This window comes from Cebidichthys violaceus, unplaced genomic scaffold, assembly GCF_023349555.1.
Source record: "Cebidichthys violaceus isolate CVI_PGR_0920_01 unplaced genomic scaffold, fCebVio1.0.p SCAF_3, whole genome shotgun sequence".
NCBI classification, from domain to species: Eukaryota; Metazoa; Chordata; class Actinopteri; order Perciformes; family Stichaeidae; genus Cebidichthys; species Cebidichthys violaceus.
The window spans coordinates 4,810,986-4,830,432 of record NW_027176483.1 but is presented as its reverse complement, the minus strand read 5'-3'; the positions used below and the strand labels follow the sequence as shown (position 1 = coordinate 4,830,432).

General features: G+C 42.2%; 1 protein-coding gene across 1 annotated transcript; it reads right to left on the bottom strand.

Moving 5' to 3' along the window:
• Nucleotides 1–241: 241 nt before the first annotated feature.
• LOC137881752 (sodium- and chloride-dependent GABA transporter 2-like) lies at nt 242–18,137 on the bottom strand. Its single transcript, XM_068723838.1, has 15 exons — nt 18,009–18,137; nt 13,434–13,607; nt 12,749–12,883; nt 11,736–11,876; nt 10,888–10,969; nt 10,523–10,655; nt 9,920–10,054; nt 6,517–6,620; nt 6,164–6,288; nt 4,557–4,669; nt 4,284–4,445; nt 3,832–3,934; nt 3,397–3,497; nt 2,996–3,166; nt 242–2,518 (listed from the first exon to the last, which is right to left on the bottom strand). Exons 2-15 carry the CDS (start codon nt 13,603–13,605, stop codon nt 2,354–2,356), a joined length of 1,842 nt encoding a protein of 613 aa, XP_068579939.1. The 5' UTR covers nt 13,606–13,607; nt 18,009–18,137; the 3' UTR covers nt 242–2,353.
• Between the last annotated feature and the right edge of the window lie 1,310 nt (nt 18,138–19,447).

Below are 19,447 nucleotides of genomic sequence, written 5' to 3'. Positions count from 1 at the left end.
ATTATGCAAATTTAGCAACGCTTAACACTTGCCATATTTTTTAAATACTTGTTTTCTAACAAAATTAAGGATCAAAGAAATAGACTAGTTTGTGTTAATCATGTAAACTGCAACTGCTCAAAAGATAATGTATTTTACTATTTTACATTACTGTTTAATGCTCCACAATCATGAACGTATACAAACACGCATACACATTTTAAATGAAAGTATTTTTTATTCAGCCATAAATAAAGTAATTGTAGCATAAAAAAGTTAAAAGTGGTAAAAGTATTCCCTATCAGCAATAACGGACCATATATACATTCAAACATGTAAAGAAACCCATGCTGAAGTTCATTATTATACAGCAGAAAGAGAGATCAACTAGCCTGCCCTGCTCATATTATCTAAAGGGCACAACTGTCTCCTTCAGGCACTTAACATTTTAATTCCATACATTTCAATGCATTAGAAATAAGGCAAAACCCAACTAAATTAAAATCATGTCAATAATCAGAACACAGAACAAAAGCATGTGACATATTCATGCCACTCTGCAATGTTCAGCAAAAGAAATACACATTAATGTTATAATGCTCATTTAATCAATCTGAAAAGAGCAAAGCTTACTTGAGCTGAGTTGTGGTCAGTTCAGCTAAATATACATTAAAAATCAATTATTGAATTGTGAAGCATTGGGTATTAGTATGGTTTTGTATGATTTGTGTTCTTTAGAAAATCGTACATCCTGAGATGATAACTTGGATCGATTGATGGAATTACGCTTTGCATTCAAACGCACAGCTTTTATTCATGTGACACCTCTTGTGCTCCGTCCGCATCAGATAGCTGTTAGAATCTATAAACTGGAATGTCATGTCATACTCACTGAACATTAGAGATGTCCATAAGAGAAAAGAAAAATGCTTCCTTAGAAAGCATACACGATCAAAAGTAAATTCCTAGCCACTGTGTTACAACAATGGACACATTTTAGTTTCAAGTGTATATGTGACTCTGCCACTGGCAAATGAGATGGTAACCAACTGATGTAACTCTCTAAGTAGCAATCCTGATGCCGTCATACTGAAGGCAGTGTACTTAACCCTCCTGTTATGTTCCGGGTCAAATTGACCCGTTGCAAAGTTTGAAAATCTAGAAAAAATATTTTAAAGTACTTTTTCTGTATGAAACTTCTTCTGCTTGCCTTAGTGTAATCAACGTTTAAAAAAATAACATGCATTTGGAACAACCCCCTGCAGGTTTCTATAACAGAGATGATGTTCGGGTCAATTTGACCCGGCAGTGAAAATGGAGGCTATAAGGGGTCAGAAGTGTCAAGTTTAGACCATTTCTTTCTTTGAAAACGTGAGACAAAGTATTTCTTACTCCCTCCCACCATGTTTCACCCCATTTCTCTCACACACACAGACAGACACACACACACACACACACACACACACACACACACTTTCTCACTACCCCACCTGTGCGAGAAATACAGATACTATTTTGACGGAAACCTTTTATAAACTCCGCCCACACTTAGCAGGGGAGGGTTGCTTGAGAATCCTACCAACATTACACTCTGCAGATGCATACAACACAGCAGAATACTGTAGGACAACATGAGCAACAGAAACAAAGGATGACAGCCCTGGAGGCTCTGGAGCACATCCTTGATCACGACAGTGAAATAGAGGAGGATGTGTCTGAAGATGAAGACCATCTTGAGGTCAATTCAGATTATAATGGTACTGATTATAAACCATCAGATGAGGAAACGAGGAAACACAAACACAAACACAAACACAATCTCTCTCTCACTCACACACACACACACACACACACACACACACACACACACACACACACACACACACACACACACACACCTCGTTCATTGTGCTCATCTCTTGTTCATTTTTGTAAATTTCTGTTTCTTAACACTATAAATGAACATAAATTAAGTTTACTTTCAATACAAATCCTTTTGTATTCATTTGGCTTGATTTTGAGTGAGCGGGTCAATATGACCGTGAACAGCAGAGGCGTCTCATCTCTATTTATCTACATCACCCCATGAAAAAAAGAAAGTTTCAAAATGTACAAAACATTTAGAAATAAATACATGTTATGGTAAACTAATGCAATTTATATCTAGGTTTTTCATTATTCGAACATTATGGCTGAACCTAAAAAACGAACATAACAGGAGGGTTAAGAGAAAGCTCAAAAAGCAGCAGATAAGCAGTTACAGGTCGGGTGACTCCTAAAGTCTGCACCGTGCCTGTTTTGTCACCTTGTCTGGTGAGGTATTGCGGAGGGAGTTGGAACGGGGCCGGAGCTCTGATTCCAACCCTCAAGCTCTCTAGCAGTGAGACTCCTTTTCATCAACGGGGAAGTAGCCGTCCTTAGACGGAGGCGACTTCTGATGGAGGCTGTCACCGTCGGCCTCAACGACGGCCAGCAGCTTCTCCCGTTCCTTCTTCGTCTTCGGTAAATCAGAGGAAGGTGTGGTCAAGATAACGAGGCGCTGTGAACGAAAAATGTATTCATTGGAAGAAAACTTGCTCTTTAGCTGCTAAATGCTTCACTGTGTTCTGCTAGTTACTAAATTTGTCTGCCATTTGTCGCTGGGTGGGTAGTGTACGGTGGGTTTATCAGAGCTTTGAAAACAGCTACCTGCTGGATGCAAGGTCAATGAGTGTGATGAGACTGAATCAAACAGTGTGAAACCAAATCAATGAGCAGAAAGAAGACTTAACACTTTACTAGTGTTAAGTCTCTGAGTTTGTTAGATGAGAGCGATCTCTTTCACATAATCGTCTGATTCAGTGCTAATACAAACACAGTGATGAGAGCAGCTTTAACACAATGCATTTCCCAAGTTTCTGTCATCATGTGGACTGCTATTTTTTCATGTTTTGTTCTTCTGAAGCGACAGAAGCAGAGCCAGTCATTCATTAGCACTTTTAAAGTTATTTATTTTATTTTTTTTGGTAAAACTTACCTCTCTCAATGTTCCCGGGGTGTAGTACAGTTTCACTGCTATCCAGAGAGGAATACACAGCATGGAGGACAGGGCCAGGATCCAGCCTATCCCATTGCCCCACCATGGGTATACGTATTCATTGTTGTACTTCAGAGGTGAGTACTTGATCAAGGCAAAAGCAAAGGTTCCCTAAAACAGACAAAGATATTTCATGATTCTGTATTGATGGACGTTGCCTATACGACGTACCTGATATTTGAAAAACAAGTAAATACTTAAAGTCAAAACTTGATAAAAACCTTTAACCTTAACCATAAAAAATTATCATTGTATTTTCACTGTTGGCCAGCAGAGGCTGCTCTTGTTTCAGGAGAGTACAGTGTGAAAGCGTGCATGTTGACAATGAATGTGAGACCCACCAAGCATGTTGCAGGGGTGAAGTACAGCCAGCAGTATTTGAGGATTGGGCTGGGGCGGTAGCCAATCATGTCCTCTATGTTATCATAGAAACGGTCGGCACCTGTAATCAGGGAGAGATGAGGGAAAATGCAGTGGAAACATATCAATAATGTGTGTCAAGACTGTTGACAAAAGAAACATATTCATAATAGCATTGATTGACAGAAAGATGAGAACTGCTTTAATAGGCTAGTTTCATATTACTGACTTTATTCCCTAAATATACCAACTAAGACTCGAAACACTCTTTGGCTGGAATGTGTTAATTCTTAGTGATTGGCTGAATGTATGGGGCAGTGTGCACTGGGATGAATAGTGCCTTGTGAGAATAAAGCCTTTGTCTTAATAAATACCTCCTTCATGCCTTCTCAAATAGCCTGCCTAACAAAACTCACCATAAACCCAAGCGATGCAAACAGTCTCAAAAACAGCCACGAAGAGCAGGCACATCCCACTGGCTGCATAGTAGTCAAAGAGCTGGAAGATGTACATGCCGCCCTGTGGAGACAGACCTGGGTTTATAACCCTATAACTAGCAAAAGAAAACCTCCAGGCTGTCAAATTATGAGGAAAAACTAAAATTTGACATATTATTAAAGCCACTTATTCATTTTGTATACTTGAAGACAATTCTGCAGAGTATAATTAAGAGGTAGTAGCTCTTTATATTCCTATAGCTGATTGTTGGGTATCGTCAATATGAGTTCAAAGTTATGTTGAAAAAGGAGTGAAAAGATTTTGCACATAAAAACCAGGGGTGTAGATATCCTCCTTTGTGCAAGATTAAATGCTTATCCTGCACTCTTAATCTGTAAAAACATCATGAAGTGAGATCACTGAGACCAACCTCTGTCAGCATGATGAGCCCCAAGAGGAAGGACACCACAGCCACCACCAGGATGAAGAGCTCCCTGCGTTTTTTGCGCCGGAAGGTGGAGGCAAACAAAACATTTTCAGCGGATCTGTTCACGTATACGCTTGATAAATAATTCATGGTGCTTTTTAAAAACTATGTGTATCAGTGTGATATTGAAATTTCTCTTTCTCTGTCATCTCTGTTGTGTGTATGTGTGTGTGTGTGTGTGTGTGTGTGTGTGTCTGGGGCATATGTTGGTCTCACTTGACTGTCCAGTCCCAGAAAGATAATCATGATGAAGAAGCAGCAGGCCCATAGAGGGGAGAGAGGCATCATGGACACAGCCCGAGGATAGGCTATGAAGGCCAAACCTGGACCTGAGTCGGATAGAGTTTAAATGTCATTTTCTCATCAAAGTTACCCTTATTGGTCACCCTCGCTCACGTGCATGCTGTATAAACAATAACATTAAAACCATTGAGAGGCTGAAGGAAATCCATTAATTCAAGCGGGAGCTTTGCATACATCTGTTCTGACTCATATTAAGTTTTATAAAATAATTCAACCAAAGTAATTCAACAGAAATAGAAGAACATGTTTCAGGTAGTCTCCCCAAGGACAGCATACCTAACAACACTGTTAAAAAAAGAAAATATTTCTTCATGTGAAAGCAGGGTTACAAACAGTACACTTCTGGGAAAGCCTACAAAAAGGAGCAATTGTATTTTTTGGGGATTGTGAGAATGACAGCACTCAGATAAGAGTTTGAAAAAAATTGGAACCTCCCAATGTAAACAAGTGTCTGGAAACAGTTATGGACATATATAGTATGAAGTAAATTCATAAAATCAGTATGAAAGAAAACTTGTTGGAAAAAAAGATGGGCTTTCTTTAAATTAAGTTACGGTAATTGACTAACTACATATAAATATTCATGACATTAAAAGGATCATGTTCTGTAATAACAGAACATGAACATGAATATCATGTTCATATGCAGCAGTTTGGCATCATTTAGAGAGCCTGGATCCTCTCTGAGCCTGTTTATGTCTGTCATCCATGGGATTTTCTCATCTGGTTTCCAGTCTATGTCTCCTAGCTCAGCCTATGGTTGGTCGATTTCAGTCAATGGACCCTCCTTAGAAGCGTCTGAGTCCTGGCTATTGAACAGACCCATCGTGATTTTGAATGACACAAATGTAAGCCAATAAGGATTAAATCTGTGGCGCGTCACCTGAAATGTGCGTAAAGTTGCTGAAAATCAAATCCCTTCCCCCACGGCACCTTGTTAGACAGACCCTTGTTTCTACACGGGGACATTTCAGAGACGCACCGGAAATACGTAGAAATATTGTTGATGGAATTAAGCGGAGATTTACAGCAGAACAACAAAAAGGTAAGGAGCTTTGGATGATTTTGAAGGATATTGTGCATTGTGTTTCTGGTGTTTGTTTGATCACAGCCTTGTGAGGGTTTACTTGAGAGACATTCTGATGGTAGTTCTGGAATCTGTGTCGAATGCTCTTGCTTTTTGCTGTCTCGGTTGTCTATGCTAACCGTTAGCTTTGTTATGCTAACTCGGAGAAGAGCGAGTTATGGCTAGAAATACGTGATATTGTGATAAATCTTTTATTTGCGTATAATAGTTGTGTAGAATGGTGTTTGGAGTTTGTAAAAATGTCTTCGATTGTTTGTTTTACCCAGATTTTTAATTTTTTTTGGGATATAAAATATTCATATTCTTAAATTGTACACATGCATAAATGGACTGTTTTTGACGGTAAATGCTACAGTGGACCCAAATTTGGGTCCGTCGGGCTGAATAGGATATGTATATTAATTAATATAATGGCAGTAGAGGAAAAACCAACCGGATGCAGCCACTTCTGAGATGGGCACGTTCTGGTCGTAGGACATGAAGCCCAGGATGGAGAAGATGGCAAATCCTGCAAAAAAACTTGTAGCACTGTTCAGGAAACAAAGGGACAGGCAATCCCTAGAAATAACACAGAGAGGGGAATGTAATGATTAGGAACTGTGTGTTGAGAAAACCCAATATAGTCTGTACTTCAGATTTGATTCCTGTTCTATAAAGATAAAATGTCAACAATTATGGTAGCGTGAGGTTGAACAGGTTGCATTTTACTGTAATTTAAAACAGATTAGAACGGTAGTGTTGTGCAGTTGATCCCAATGCCTAGTGCATCATCATGTCAGTCCTCACTTGTAGCAGTTGTTGTTGTATTTGTTGTAGCTTCCCAGGGCGGTGATGCAACCCACGCAGATGGCATAGGAGAAGAAGATCTGAGTTCCAGCATCCATCCATACCTTAGGACAGAATAGGACCAATAATACCAGTTTACTATATAACTTGAGCTGCCACATGCAGAATAATCACAGTATGGAGTTCAAACACAACCGTCGGCTAATTGTGACAACAATCAAAGTATAACCAGTTTCCACATTGTTACCACATTTTCTATATCATTCTAGTCTGCATATTTACAACCGATTACCAATACAAAGAGATGTATGGCTAACACTCCTAGAAGACTTGGTTCACTCTGAAGTGTGGAAGATGTATCTCACCAGTCTGCGTATTGACAAGCAGCATTTCATTAGCAATATAAAAAGATATTCACCACCAAAATAATATTACATCAAATGTCTGAGACTGCCCTCCTCACACAGCCTCCCATGTACTCATAATGAAAAAGTTATCTCCACTTACACAATCTGACCCCTTTTTAAAAACAATCTAGCAATGTTAAGCCTGTTGTTGGGACCGGAGCTGTGGGCACCATCCGAACGGTCAAGACCAAGCTGGTGAGTGTCTTTGCTACCAGGTTCTCACCAGATCTTGACGCTGAAACTTTATCTGTGTATCTTAAGGAAAAACTAGGCTGTGAGGTCAACTGTCAAAAGATCGACACTGTCCACAGAAGATTCAGCTCATTTAAAGTATCTGCTGAATGCAATGAGTTTGATGAAATGTACATTCCGGAGCTCTGGCCAGAAGGGGCATTTGTCCGACGCTATTTTGAGCCCCGTAGGGCAGGAGTGATCGGGTCCAACCATGCACTTGCTGTGGGGGGAATAAGTGTGCCTGCTGGTGCTATGGGCACTCACTTGCCTTGCTAAATGTTTATCCGGGCTTTGTCGTGGCCTGTGTGTGGGCCAGAGCGTAGGGGATAAAGCTCGCCACATGGTTGTTGACAACCTTTTGGAGAATTGTGACATATTATTATTTACAAGAGACATTCTTACTAAAGCAAGACTTGGAAAAACTGAACTCTTTCAATGATAACTTTCATGATGCTGGGGAGTCTACAACTGACCTCGGCAGGGGACTAGTCAGAGGAAGGATACCAGGGGGTGTGGCTATTTTCTGGAATAAGAAGCTTGACTCAATATAATAATAAATGTGGTCAGGCTTGGTGTTGACTGGTGAATTGCAATACAGTTTACTCATGATGACAAGGAATTCATTATCCTGAATGTCTATACACCCTATGAGCGCAATCACAATGAGGATGAATATCTAAATAGGCTTGCCTTCATCATTCAAGATAATACTTCTTCTAGTATATATGTCAACCAACAACACAAGCTCTGGACACAACACTACACAAAGGCAGGTATTCCCAAGGCACCGACTCCACCAGCCCAATTTATTTGGACAGGCTGACGAGGAATGAATGTTAAGTTTGCAGGTTTACTATTGTTTCCTCGCAGCCTCACCTGTCTTTTTCTATAAACTATCAGGACAGGAATTGAGAAGGCTAGCTGCATACAGGGCCCCAACTTTTCCTGAAGAGAATCATTGGTGTCATTAGCCTTGTAGCCTGAACCCAGAAGATATCAATTATTGCCTTTATCATGTAGGGGAGACAGTAGTGGAGGTGGGAGAGGGGCACGGCGCTTTACCTTCGGCAATTGTGTCAAAACTGGATTTAGAGTCAGTTGCGGGGGTGGGGCTGGAACTGTACGTCGAAGAGTGGGGCGAGGAGTGTGTTTGGTTCCAGCAATGACCAGCTCTTTCATGTGGTCTGTGAACTCCAGGTGGGGGGAGGATGGGGAGAGTGTGAGAGAGGAAAGAGACCTGGATGGAGTCTGGGGGGTGGAGGTAGGTGCTGGGGAGGGAGGTAAAGACTCCTCCTCTCGGAAGGGTGGGGAAAGTGGGAGATCAAAGGCGGTGCCTGATGATGAGGTTGGAGACTCCTCCTCTTGGCTCTCGTTAGGCGGGGGCATCCTTCCTGTAAGGTCTCTATGGCGATGCTGTGTGGTTATCTCTTGTTTAGATTCCTCTTGTCTCTGGTCCTTGGCAGTGGGAACAGACGGGTGACGCAGGAAGAAAAATAGGTTAGAGGTAAACAGTTTTACCCCTGACTTGCTCAGGCAAACTCTATGTGCCTTAAAAAGATGCCTGCGCTCCCAAAAAAGTTAGAAATTGTTGATAAAATGTACTGAATGGTCAGTACATGCAGTTGACAGCCATTTGTTCAGTGCAAACAGCCTGCTGAATCCTTCATCTCCTCCTCTGACTGGTGGAAGAGGGCCAATGATAAACACCTCAGCCTTGACAGAGCTGACTGTGTTTAACAGATCAATAAAGTCTTGCTTCAGAACTTCAGACTGTTGTTTCACAATATCACAGCTTCCTGTATGCACAATTATGTTTTTCACTGTGGGATGGTCAGCCACGATGTCCAGGATTTTGTCTCTGATGTTAGAGACCGTATCTTTCGGAAAGCAGAGTATTTTGGTATTCTTGCTGCACATCGTTCTGACATCTTTTACAGCATAGTCATCAATAATCAGAGTCTCCGGGCCAGTCATTAGCTTTCCCTGTAGCTGCTTATCCAGGTCATCAGATGGAGATTTAGGATCCTGTGACAATGGAGCAAATCTGTTTTGAAGTTGTAGGCTTGGTTGTTGTGGTGTTTTTTTGCTGGTTTTACTTTTCTCAGCTGTCCTTGGCTTTGCAAGCTATTTATTGACAGTGTAACTTTTCTGATCAATCACATCCAGACAAGAAGGAAACACACTTTCAAGCAAATAAATGCCAACTCAAATGCTGTGGAATATGTGCTAAATAAAAAGCTTTCAATGCCTAATCTGCCAAACTTGTGCACAACTAATCACCATCATTCCAATTTATAGCAACATCCTCCACATATTCCTGATTTAACCAGCAACTTTTAGGTCACTGCTCAGCCTCAGCCTCCATATCTCCATCATCCTGCTGCCACTGTTTTGCTAGGTGAGCAGAAGTTATCGGTTAATTTCTCAATAAAATCGCAGAGATGGCATAAGCTTCAGGGAGCTAGGAAGATGTGTTGGTTTGGCATTCCTCAAAACACTTTTAGTAACTAGTTCTTAAAAATGTGCTGAAAATACCTGTCAATGTGAGTGAGTATTATCACTTCAGCACGTGTGTGTAATTAATCTGTAGGGCTGGGTATCCCAGGCAACACTGTACCAGTTTTAATATTATTACAAATAATTAACAATATTGACATGCTGGTAGAGATGACATCATTGTGTCTTACAGTTGAGTCTGCATGTGTCGGTGTTTTTGTTTCTGTGAATGTTCGCGTCTGACAGCAAGTGCATTTGTAGCATACCTGTGGGTCAGACAGCCGTTGCAGGTCGGGGTAGAGGTAGTAGTGGATTCCAGTGGAAGCTCCTGGCAGGGTGACCCCTCGGATCAGCAGGACCACCAGCATAACGTAAGGGAAGGTGGCTGTGAAGTAAACCACCTGCAGGGGAATAGCAGCAATTCTTAATCAGAGATACATTTACAAGACTTATAACAACGAGACGTTCTTCCTTCTCCAATAGTGTTTAGGCTAAAACGTGAAATGTTATATCTTGTAAAATCTGTGACAATGTCTCAAAGGGTTCTGCACAATTTATGTACAGTATGTTTGGTGTTCTAGATTTTCAGTCGATGAGGTTTGAGGTTCAGGTGGCAATTTATATGCATTGACACTTTTTGCGCTAGCTGCTCAGTTCATGCAAGTTTTATTCCATCTGCTACTGTAAACAATGCAACACTTCCTGCAAGTGTTGGGAAGGACCTAACCACACAGCGAGCACATATTGAAGGAAATCAGAGCAAAACAAGTGTTTTAAATAAGGAATGCTCCAGAAAACTATCTTCCAATACTCTCTTTTTATAGTGTTGAGTGAATATTTGTCTGTCATGAGTGGGGGAGAGGTGTCACCTTGCCAGTAGACTTGATGCCCTTCCAGATGCAGAAGTAGCAAATGACCCAAGCAACGGCCAGACAGATAACCAGGTCCCCATTCAGAGAGCCAATGTGATCAATGCCTGAGGAAATTCTCAGCACTCTTCGCCTGGGGATCGCACACAAATAAGGCGAACAAAATATTTTTATCTGGAAGCTAAGAGTCTATACAAAATTTAGAAGAGCTTGGAGCTAAAAGTTTCAGAACCAGTAGCAAAAGTTGTATCCGGTCCAACAATCACACATTTTTTTAAATGGATGGAAAACAAGATTCAAGTTTTTTGAGCTTGTTGGCACCTATAAGGCCATTTGAGGATAAGGCCAAACAAAAAGGCACTTACTCCCAGAACTCAATGACAGGAGAGGTGGTGTTCTCATGGCGATTGATGGAGCTATTCCCCCTCTGAAATGCCATACAAGAATCTTGAATGAAAGAAAAGACAGAAAGACGTTCAATCCTGTGAAGAAATCCAAACTTTCTCTGAGGTATCCAAGTTACACACAGGAAAGTGAAACAATGCCACCACTGAGACGGAGAAGTGAAATGGTGCAGGAACATTCACCACCTTAAGATAAAATGCAACTGGAAATGAATGAAATGTTGAAGGGGAACACCCGAAAAAAATAATATTTGTAGTTGTTTTAAAATAAACAAAACTAAAAGTCGATAGCCATAGTTGTTCAATGCAAACATGCAGATGTTTATAGCGTGTAACATATTTAGCATCTAAGTGCTTGGTGTTAACATTCTAACGTGCTATTTAGCACTTCACAAAGTTCTGCTGGAGTTAATGGGAGTAGTTTTCTTACGGTATTTCATCATAAACCAGTAAAGTATTGGACAAATTAAAATCTAATAGTTGTCACGACATTTTACTCAAACTCCAAAATGTCAACTTCATAATGGCACAATAGGAAAAGACAAGGAATCCCCAAAGTCACAATGATTCATCCACTGTGGACCATGAATGTCTTTCACGGCAATTCAAATAGTTGAGATATTTTAGTCCAGCCAAATGTGTTGGACCGACTCCTGTTGCCGTCCACGTGTAGCTAAAATGTTTTATTCAGATCTCCACAAGCATGACATGATGGAGACCTGGCTACACCTGGTTAATTAATACACACAAGAGTATAGATGTCTAGAAGAAGCACACATTGTTTTTTGGCAATTGGTCCTGTGGCTCACCTGTGTTCCAGGTGTTGTTGCAGGAGGCCCAGGGCAGATCCCAGGTGAAGCAGTTGGACAGATAGAAGATAGCCCAGGCCAACAAAACGATGTAGTAGATGTTACACAGGCCAGCAATCACCTGGGTGGCATAACCCACTCCTGGAACAAAAACATCAAGTTTATGACTGAACTGTAAATGTTTTGGGGAAAAAAGGGGAAATTTAAAGCTATTTTAACTAGCCAACCTGCATTCACTGTGAGCACAGTGTTGCATTTGACAGTAGTCTGAGAACGCCACTAATACAAATTAATCAGTAATCACGTGAACGTAATTACTGTAGTTTCTCTCAAATGACTCACAGAAATTACTTTGACAAGAGCTCCCTGATAGATCCATTTAATATAGACAGAGGCACAGTTTAACCTTGTAAACAGCTTGATTATACCCATCTTTAGGTCACCGCTGCTGCCTTTTAGACTGCATCAGAGTACAGTAAATTAGATGCAGCTTAAATTGCACTAGGCTACATTTTTTTGGTAGAACTCTTCTTCCAACACACGATTGCACGTCTGACTCGACAATTTACCGACTGTAATCCTGTGTGGGTCATGATTATGGCAGATTGGAGACTCATTTGAAAGAAGAAAAAAAAACAATGTTAGCCCGTGTTGGTTGCTTGACAGCTGTAACAACTGCATTCATGTGTCCACATGTGTATGGCGTTCACACTGGTTGTTTGACACACGAGTGCAGACACAGACGCACACAAAGTCACATATATAATGCACGTAATGTGAACAAAAAGATATATGCACATAAACAAAGAGAGTCATCCCACATGGTTGCTCCTATTGAGAATATGTCACTGGTTTGTCTTCATGCATCTTTGCATGCATCACATGCGGAGCACAAGCAACTCATTGTTTGTAATCGTTTCAGAATGAGACGCATGTCTTGTTTGATCCACTTGGTGCTGTAGAGTGTTTTTAACATCCACTAACTTATATTGTTAAGAAAATAGTTAGATTACCTTCAAACAAGGGGCAGATTTTCCTCCAGCAAGTGATGCCTCCCTCACTGGTGTACTGACCCAGAGACATCTCCAGGAAGAAGACCGGGATCCCACAAGCAAACAGGAAGATAAGGTATGGGATGAAGAAGGCGCCTGTATACGCACACAGATTAAAATGATTAGTTAGCCCATCAATGTGCTCCCAAGCAATGTAGGGTAGGAGAGGCCACTGCAAATTGTTGGAATTTAAAGCCTTCTATGGTCATGATACAAAGTCATGCAGATATCGTGTTGGTAGAATAAATCTGATATTGTCCATCTAGAGAATCAAACGATTTTACTTCCTATGGGACAATAAAGATAGAAGATTATATTGTTTACCAGATTTTATTCTTCGTCACTGATCTCTCAAACATCAGCTAATTGGCAACCACTGGCTCTTTTTCAGTGAACCATGGCCCCGCTTTGATCAATGGAACTCCTTGGAATTGATTATGTATTAACCTGCGTATTATATCCTGCTAAACTAATTCAAAGCCATCACCTCTCAGAAGCTGAACTTTGCTGCCTGCAACGGACTTGCAAGCAAATGCAAAGATGGAATTTCCAGAGGCTTTGTGTTTCTGTGGTGGAATAACCCTGATGATTAAATGCAAAAGTTTTTGTGTTGGACAGGCCAGAGAATAGCAATTCTAGCACTCACCTCCTCCGTTCTTATAGCAAAGGTAGGGGAAACGCCAGACATTTCCCAGGCCAATAATTTCTCCAGCCACTGACAGAACAAACTCGATCTTGTTGCCCCACTGACCCCGGTCTGTCATCTTCTCCTCTGTACTGGGCACAATGTCCAGGAACGTTTTGGACACGTTCTCCATATCTTGACCAAAGGGTAGCAAAATAAACAAAAATTACGAAGAAGAAATAACACAAAAGACATCATCATTTCATATATCTGATTGCTTTGTTTTTCAATGGCAAGTCCTTTGACGAAGAATTAAAGACACAAGCATAGCACGTGTTCTACAGCTCAGTGTTAATTGGTTAACGTCAACAAGTATGTTCTTTATCTGAAAAACAATTAAACAAATGACATCGCTGGTGATGATGTCACATGGAGAATTATTTCACAATATGGCAAATGTAAGGAAAATCTTACGGTATATGTATTTTCTCTAGTGTTTCCTTTGATTTTCCCGTGTTCCCCGAAATGTCTCAAATCATAATACTGCAAACGAAGTATGCAAAAAATATGTCAAGATGTCTGTAACAAGCTCCGTTACCACCGTGTGGGTTTTCCTTAGCACAATGACTCCAGCACCCTCAAATAGGGTTTCTCACGTTTTTTATTGTTCATTGACAGTTTAGTTTGTCCTCGGCTGTGCGCTCTCCTGCCATGCGTCCGAACGCACCCACCGCGTAAACTCCGTCTGCGTTCCTTCCGGCCGCTCTTCCAGTCCAAGTGTCCTGCTCCCCATTTGTCTCTCACTCCTCCGTTCCCTACTGGGGTTTATGTTGGAGAGCGACACAATTCAAGATTGACTCCAAATGAGGCTAGTTAAGCCTCTTCGCGGCAGTAATCCAACCAACTTTTGTGGGTTTAGTGTCCCACTAAAATGTCAGAAAAATGCCTTCAGCTTTTTATCTCACCCTGTGGCTGAATCGTTAGGATTTCAGAATTATTGTCTTTCTGGCTTTCGCTGGCTTTAGCCTTGTCTTCTTGTTAAAGAAGTGTGGTCCAGTCTCTATGCTGGAAACAGCTGTTAAGCCTAGTCTTCTGATAGCAGAAGTGTCTTCTAGTCACCTCTAAGGGTGGAAGTAGTATATACAATTTTATTGTATTATTTAAAAAAAAATATTGAAAACCAGACAGGGTTTTTCGGTGCGTCCTGTGTATATGGGTGTAGCTACCAAACCTATGAAACCGTACTCTACCATAACTGTAAACAATGATGCAATGTTTGTTTTAAAGAATGCCATACGCACACAGGCCAAACACTGGAATTTGACGGGTGTAAATGCATATGTAAATCAAAACACTGTTTTGACCAGCACAAGCTTCCAGAAGCAGTCCATGGGGTCATCCCGTGTGATGGTATGAAATACTGTGAAGATTGTGGTAAAACATACAAGGCTGGTAAAAAGACACACAAATGCGCACCCGCTGTTTGTACACACTGTGGTGAGAGGCAGTTGAAGAGCGATGAGGGACATGAATGTTTTATTCAGCCCCTGGAGAAAAAAGAAGTGCAAACGGATTACATATTGTTTGATTTTGAGACTTGGCATCATAATGGCAAGCATGAGGAAAATTTAGTATGTGCTATGGACATTGTGGGAAACAAGTTTTGTTTCAATACATTGAACTGTGTGGATGCGTTTGTGAAGCGTTACAGAAAACCTAAATACCGTGGGTATACCTTCATTGCACACAATGTGTCCGGATTTGACAATTCCATACTGTTGGAATACTTTGTAAAACAAAAGATCACACCTCTGGTGACAATCGGGGGAGTCGGGTTATACTGATGTATGACAATGCATTCCGACAGCGATGGTTTGAGTCATTCAGCTTTCTACCCATGCGCTTGTCAAAAACACCTGCTGCCTTAGGCTTTGAGGATCTGGAGAAGGGCTATTTCCCCCACAAATTCAACACTAGGGTGAATGAATATTACAGAAGTAACTACCCCGATCCCTCCTAGTACGGGTACAATGAGATGTGTCTCAGTGACAAAACAGCCTTCATGAGTTGGTATGACACAGTTGGTTGCGACACATTTGATTTTCATGCAGAGATTAGGCGCGATTTCGCCAACTTCTTTGACAATAAGGTAAACGATATCAGATCCTCCTTCTCTCAGCCCCTCTCTCCCTCCCTCTCTCAGTGTCCTTGTCCACCCTCTCCCTCTCTACCCTGTCCAGCCCTTCCCCCACAGCTCTCCCTCCCCTCTACATGCCCCATCTTACCCTATCTGGCTCCCATCTCCCCTAACGAGGTCCTCAACCTTGTTACATCTAACAGCCCCACCACATGCTCCCTTGACCCGATCCCTTCCCCTCTTCTTCAGTCTATTGCGACTGAACTCCTTCCTTTCTTCACCCACCTCATCAGCACATCTCTTGCTTCAGGATGCTTTCTCATGGCTTTCAAGACTGCCAGAGTCAACCCCCTTCTGAAGAAACCATCGCTTGACCCCTCTGATGTCAAGAACATCTTGAAGAGTTCTTGATGTCAAGAACTCTTCTACCCTTTCTATCTAAAACACTTGAACGTGCTGTCTTTAACCAACTGTCTTCCTATCTCCACCAGAACAGCCTCTTGGACCCCCACCAATCCGGGTTCAAAGTGGGTCACTCGACAGAGACAGCCCTCCTTGTGGTGACAGAGTCGCTTCATGCCGTGAGAGCTAACTCTCTCTCCTCTGTCCTGATTCTCCTGGACTTGTCTGCGACGTTTGACACTGTGAACCACCAGATTCTCCTCTCTACCCTCGAGGGGATGGGCATCTCAGGCTCTGCACTCTCCCTGTTTGCATCCTACCTGACAGGTCAATCCTACCAGGTGACGTGGAGGGGGGCCGTGTCGGAACCACGCATGCTGACTACGGGGGTTCCACAAGGTTCAGTCCTAGGCCCCCTTCTCTTCTAGCTCTACACAACATCTCTGGGTTCTGTTATTCGCTCGCATGACTTCTTTTACCGCCCCTAGGATGACACCCAGCTGGTCTTGTCATTTCCCCCCGGTGACACCCAAGTAGAGACTCGCATCGCAGCGTGCTTGGCTGACATCTCAAAGTGGATGACGACACACCACCTCAAGCTCAACCTAGACAAAACTGAGCTACTGTTCCTTCCGGGGAAGGGTTGCCTGCACCAAGACCTGTCCATCACCATTGATGATACCGTGGTGACGCCAACTCAGACTGCGAGGAACCTGGGTGTGACCCTGGATGACCAACTGTCTTTCTCAGCAAACATTTCATCCGTTACACGCTCCTGCAGATTCCTGCTCTACAACATCAGGAGGATTCGTCCCTTCCTCACTGACGAGACGGCGCAGGTTCTCATCCAGGTTCTTTTCATCTCCCGCCTGGACTACTGCAACTCTCTACTTGCTGGAGCCTCGGCGTCGGCCATCAGACCTCTGGAACTTGTCCAGAAAGCTGCAGCTCGCCTGGTGTTCAATCGCCCCAAGTTCTCCCACACAACTTCCATTCTCCGTTCTCTACACTGGCTACCTGTAAGGACTTGCATCCAGTTTAAAACTCTGGTGCTAGCCTACAGGGCAGTGAATGGAACAGCTTCTTCCTATCTCCAGGCCATGATCAAGCCATACACCCCCGCCCGACCCCTTTGCTCTGCTGCCTCGGGGCAATTGGTTGCCCCGTCGCTCAGAGGTCCCTGCGGCCGATCAACCCGGTCACGGCTGTTTTCTGTCCTGACCCCACAATGGTGGAATGAACTTCCCACTGACGTCAGTACAGCAGAGTCGTTGCCCATCTTTCAGCGCAGGCTGAAAACCCACCTCTTCAGAAAGTGCTACCCTGAGCCTTCCACTTAGCACTTATTGTATTCATACTAGCTTGTTGCACTTATTGTATTCGTATTACTTTGTTGCACTTATTGTTTTTCTTTGTTTCTGCACTGTACTTTGGCTCTGAGTTATGCTCTGCTTCATGCTCTTAGATGTTTGTTTGGAAAAGGAAATGTACATATGACTTCTGGTGACTAGTAGTTCTCTTGAATACCTATGTTGAATACACTTATTGTAAGTCGCTTTGGATAAAAGCGTCTGCTAAATGACTGTAATGTAATGTAAAAATATAATGTCTGCCAGCTATGCCTTGTTATCTGCTTCAGCTCTGCCATCTCCAATTCTTCCCTGTGGACCCTAGATTCCCATTCTCCACAGTCATTAGTCTCACATTCTCATCCTTGTGGCAATAAAAGATTGTTTTTACACCACCACGCTGTCTGTGTCCAGCGTTGGGGTCAAACTCGTTTTCAAAACAGAAAATCACACCATCAAGAATCAGATTGATTCTTCAGTTTGCATTACGTCAGTCAAAACTCTTTTGATCTGAATCACTGATCTTGACAAAGATAGCAATACAACATGAATGAACTGACAGTCAATCAATTATTATACTGAATTATATCCCTGCCGTTTTCACAGTAAAGAAAAGTGTTGTCAAACATAACAAATCTGTAAGAAAAAGGGGATCTCAAAGTTTTTCTAGTTTGTGCAGTTACCGTTTTTCTAGTTTGTGCAGCTTACCGGCACAGGTAGAGTCTACTGGTTTAATAAAGGCCGCGTCCGTGGTATCTCCGGTTGATGGGAGCTCTGATCCTCCGGTGTGGGAGTCGACTGAGCAGCAGCCTGTTAGTTTCACTCCGGCAGTGCAGAGCGACATTGCTCCAGTTTGATCCATTTGTTGTGGAGTTATCTCCTGGCTCAAGGTTAGATTCTCGAAGGTGTGCCTCGCTTCAAAGGCTGTTACAGTTGTGTAAGTTGGAGGCAGAGACCGGTTTTACGATATGTGTGAGAAATGGCTTCGGGCTCCTCAGGAGGTATGTTATGGCAAGTTCTACGAGTGCAAGACAGTGCATGTGTCCGTAGAGGTGTGAATAGGGGGTGTGTAGGAGCGTATTGTAATGGAAAAAAATATATTCTTATATCATGAAATGTTTTAAAAGATGTAAAACTGAAAGGTAAGGTGAGGAACACAAATACTGACATAACACAGCAGTCCTATAGAAGTAGTTAATCCGTTTTAATGAACACAGTGTCTTGTTTCTCACGGCTGGTCACACACTCCCACTTCGGACAGAGGAAGTGAAGACACAGTGTCTGACAAGTTTGAGACAGACCATAAAACCATCACGGATTCCCATTAAACACACTTGGCGTGTGGTTAGATAAGAACGATATCCAGGGTACGAGAACATCTACTCCTTGTCTATGATTTATCCCAGGGCGTGAACTCATGTGTGCATAAAATGGTTTGGTATCTTGTACGATGTTGAACTTTTCACCACAGACACTGACTGAGGTGGCTGTGGTGCATCTTTCCCTTGCAAGCAAAATAAAATAGAAGAGGACAACTCTGAATCATTTGAAGACTTTATTATTTTCTTTGAATCTGTGAACAAAACTCTTCTCCCGATTTATAATTAGAAGTTTTTCCAAAACAGTATATAGGGGTGTGTGTTATTTGAAGGGTAATGTATATAATACTTATAATACCGAGCACTGAGCATTTTGTTTTACCTGCTGCCATGTGTAGACAGCAAAGCATCACCCTATCAGACCTCAAACAGTGATTGATAGGTAGGTTGTATTTTTAACAATATCATTATATTTATAAAATGTGTTATTTTCTACAATATACTAAAAGCCTTATTGTTTTTTCCAGATTTTGAATCAGATACTGATATCCCCATGTCACCCACCAACTGGTCACCTCGATGTCTTCACCATCAACTCCTCCTCCTCCTCCTCCTCCTCCTCCTCCTCCTCCTCCCCCTACTCCTCAGTCATCCCCTTTGCTCTACACACCGTTTGCCTCAACTGCAGACATGGACACCCTGTCTCTCCCCCCATACTGCTCACAAGCATCTCCCCCTCCTCCATCTCTGTTGGTCTGTACCCCTCCGGCATCACCTCCCCTCATGGAACCATTGTTCTATATTTGTTGTACACGGTTATTAACAAAT

Bases quoted from the DNA above. Each gene is read 5' to 3' on its own strand.
- LOC137881752 (XM_068723838.1), bottom strand. From the start codon at position 13,605: ATGGAGAACGTGTCCAAAACGTTCCTGGACATTGTGCCCAGTACAGAG. The intron at 3,167-3,396 runs GTGGGTCTCACA...TGTCTGTTTTAG, and splicing joins TCACCCCTGCAACATGCTTG to GGAACCTTTGCTTTTGCCTT. The intron at 2,519-2,995 runs GTAAGTTTTACC...TTTCGTTCACAG, and splicing joins CCCCGGGAACATTGAGAGAG to CGCCTCGTTATCTTGACCAC.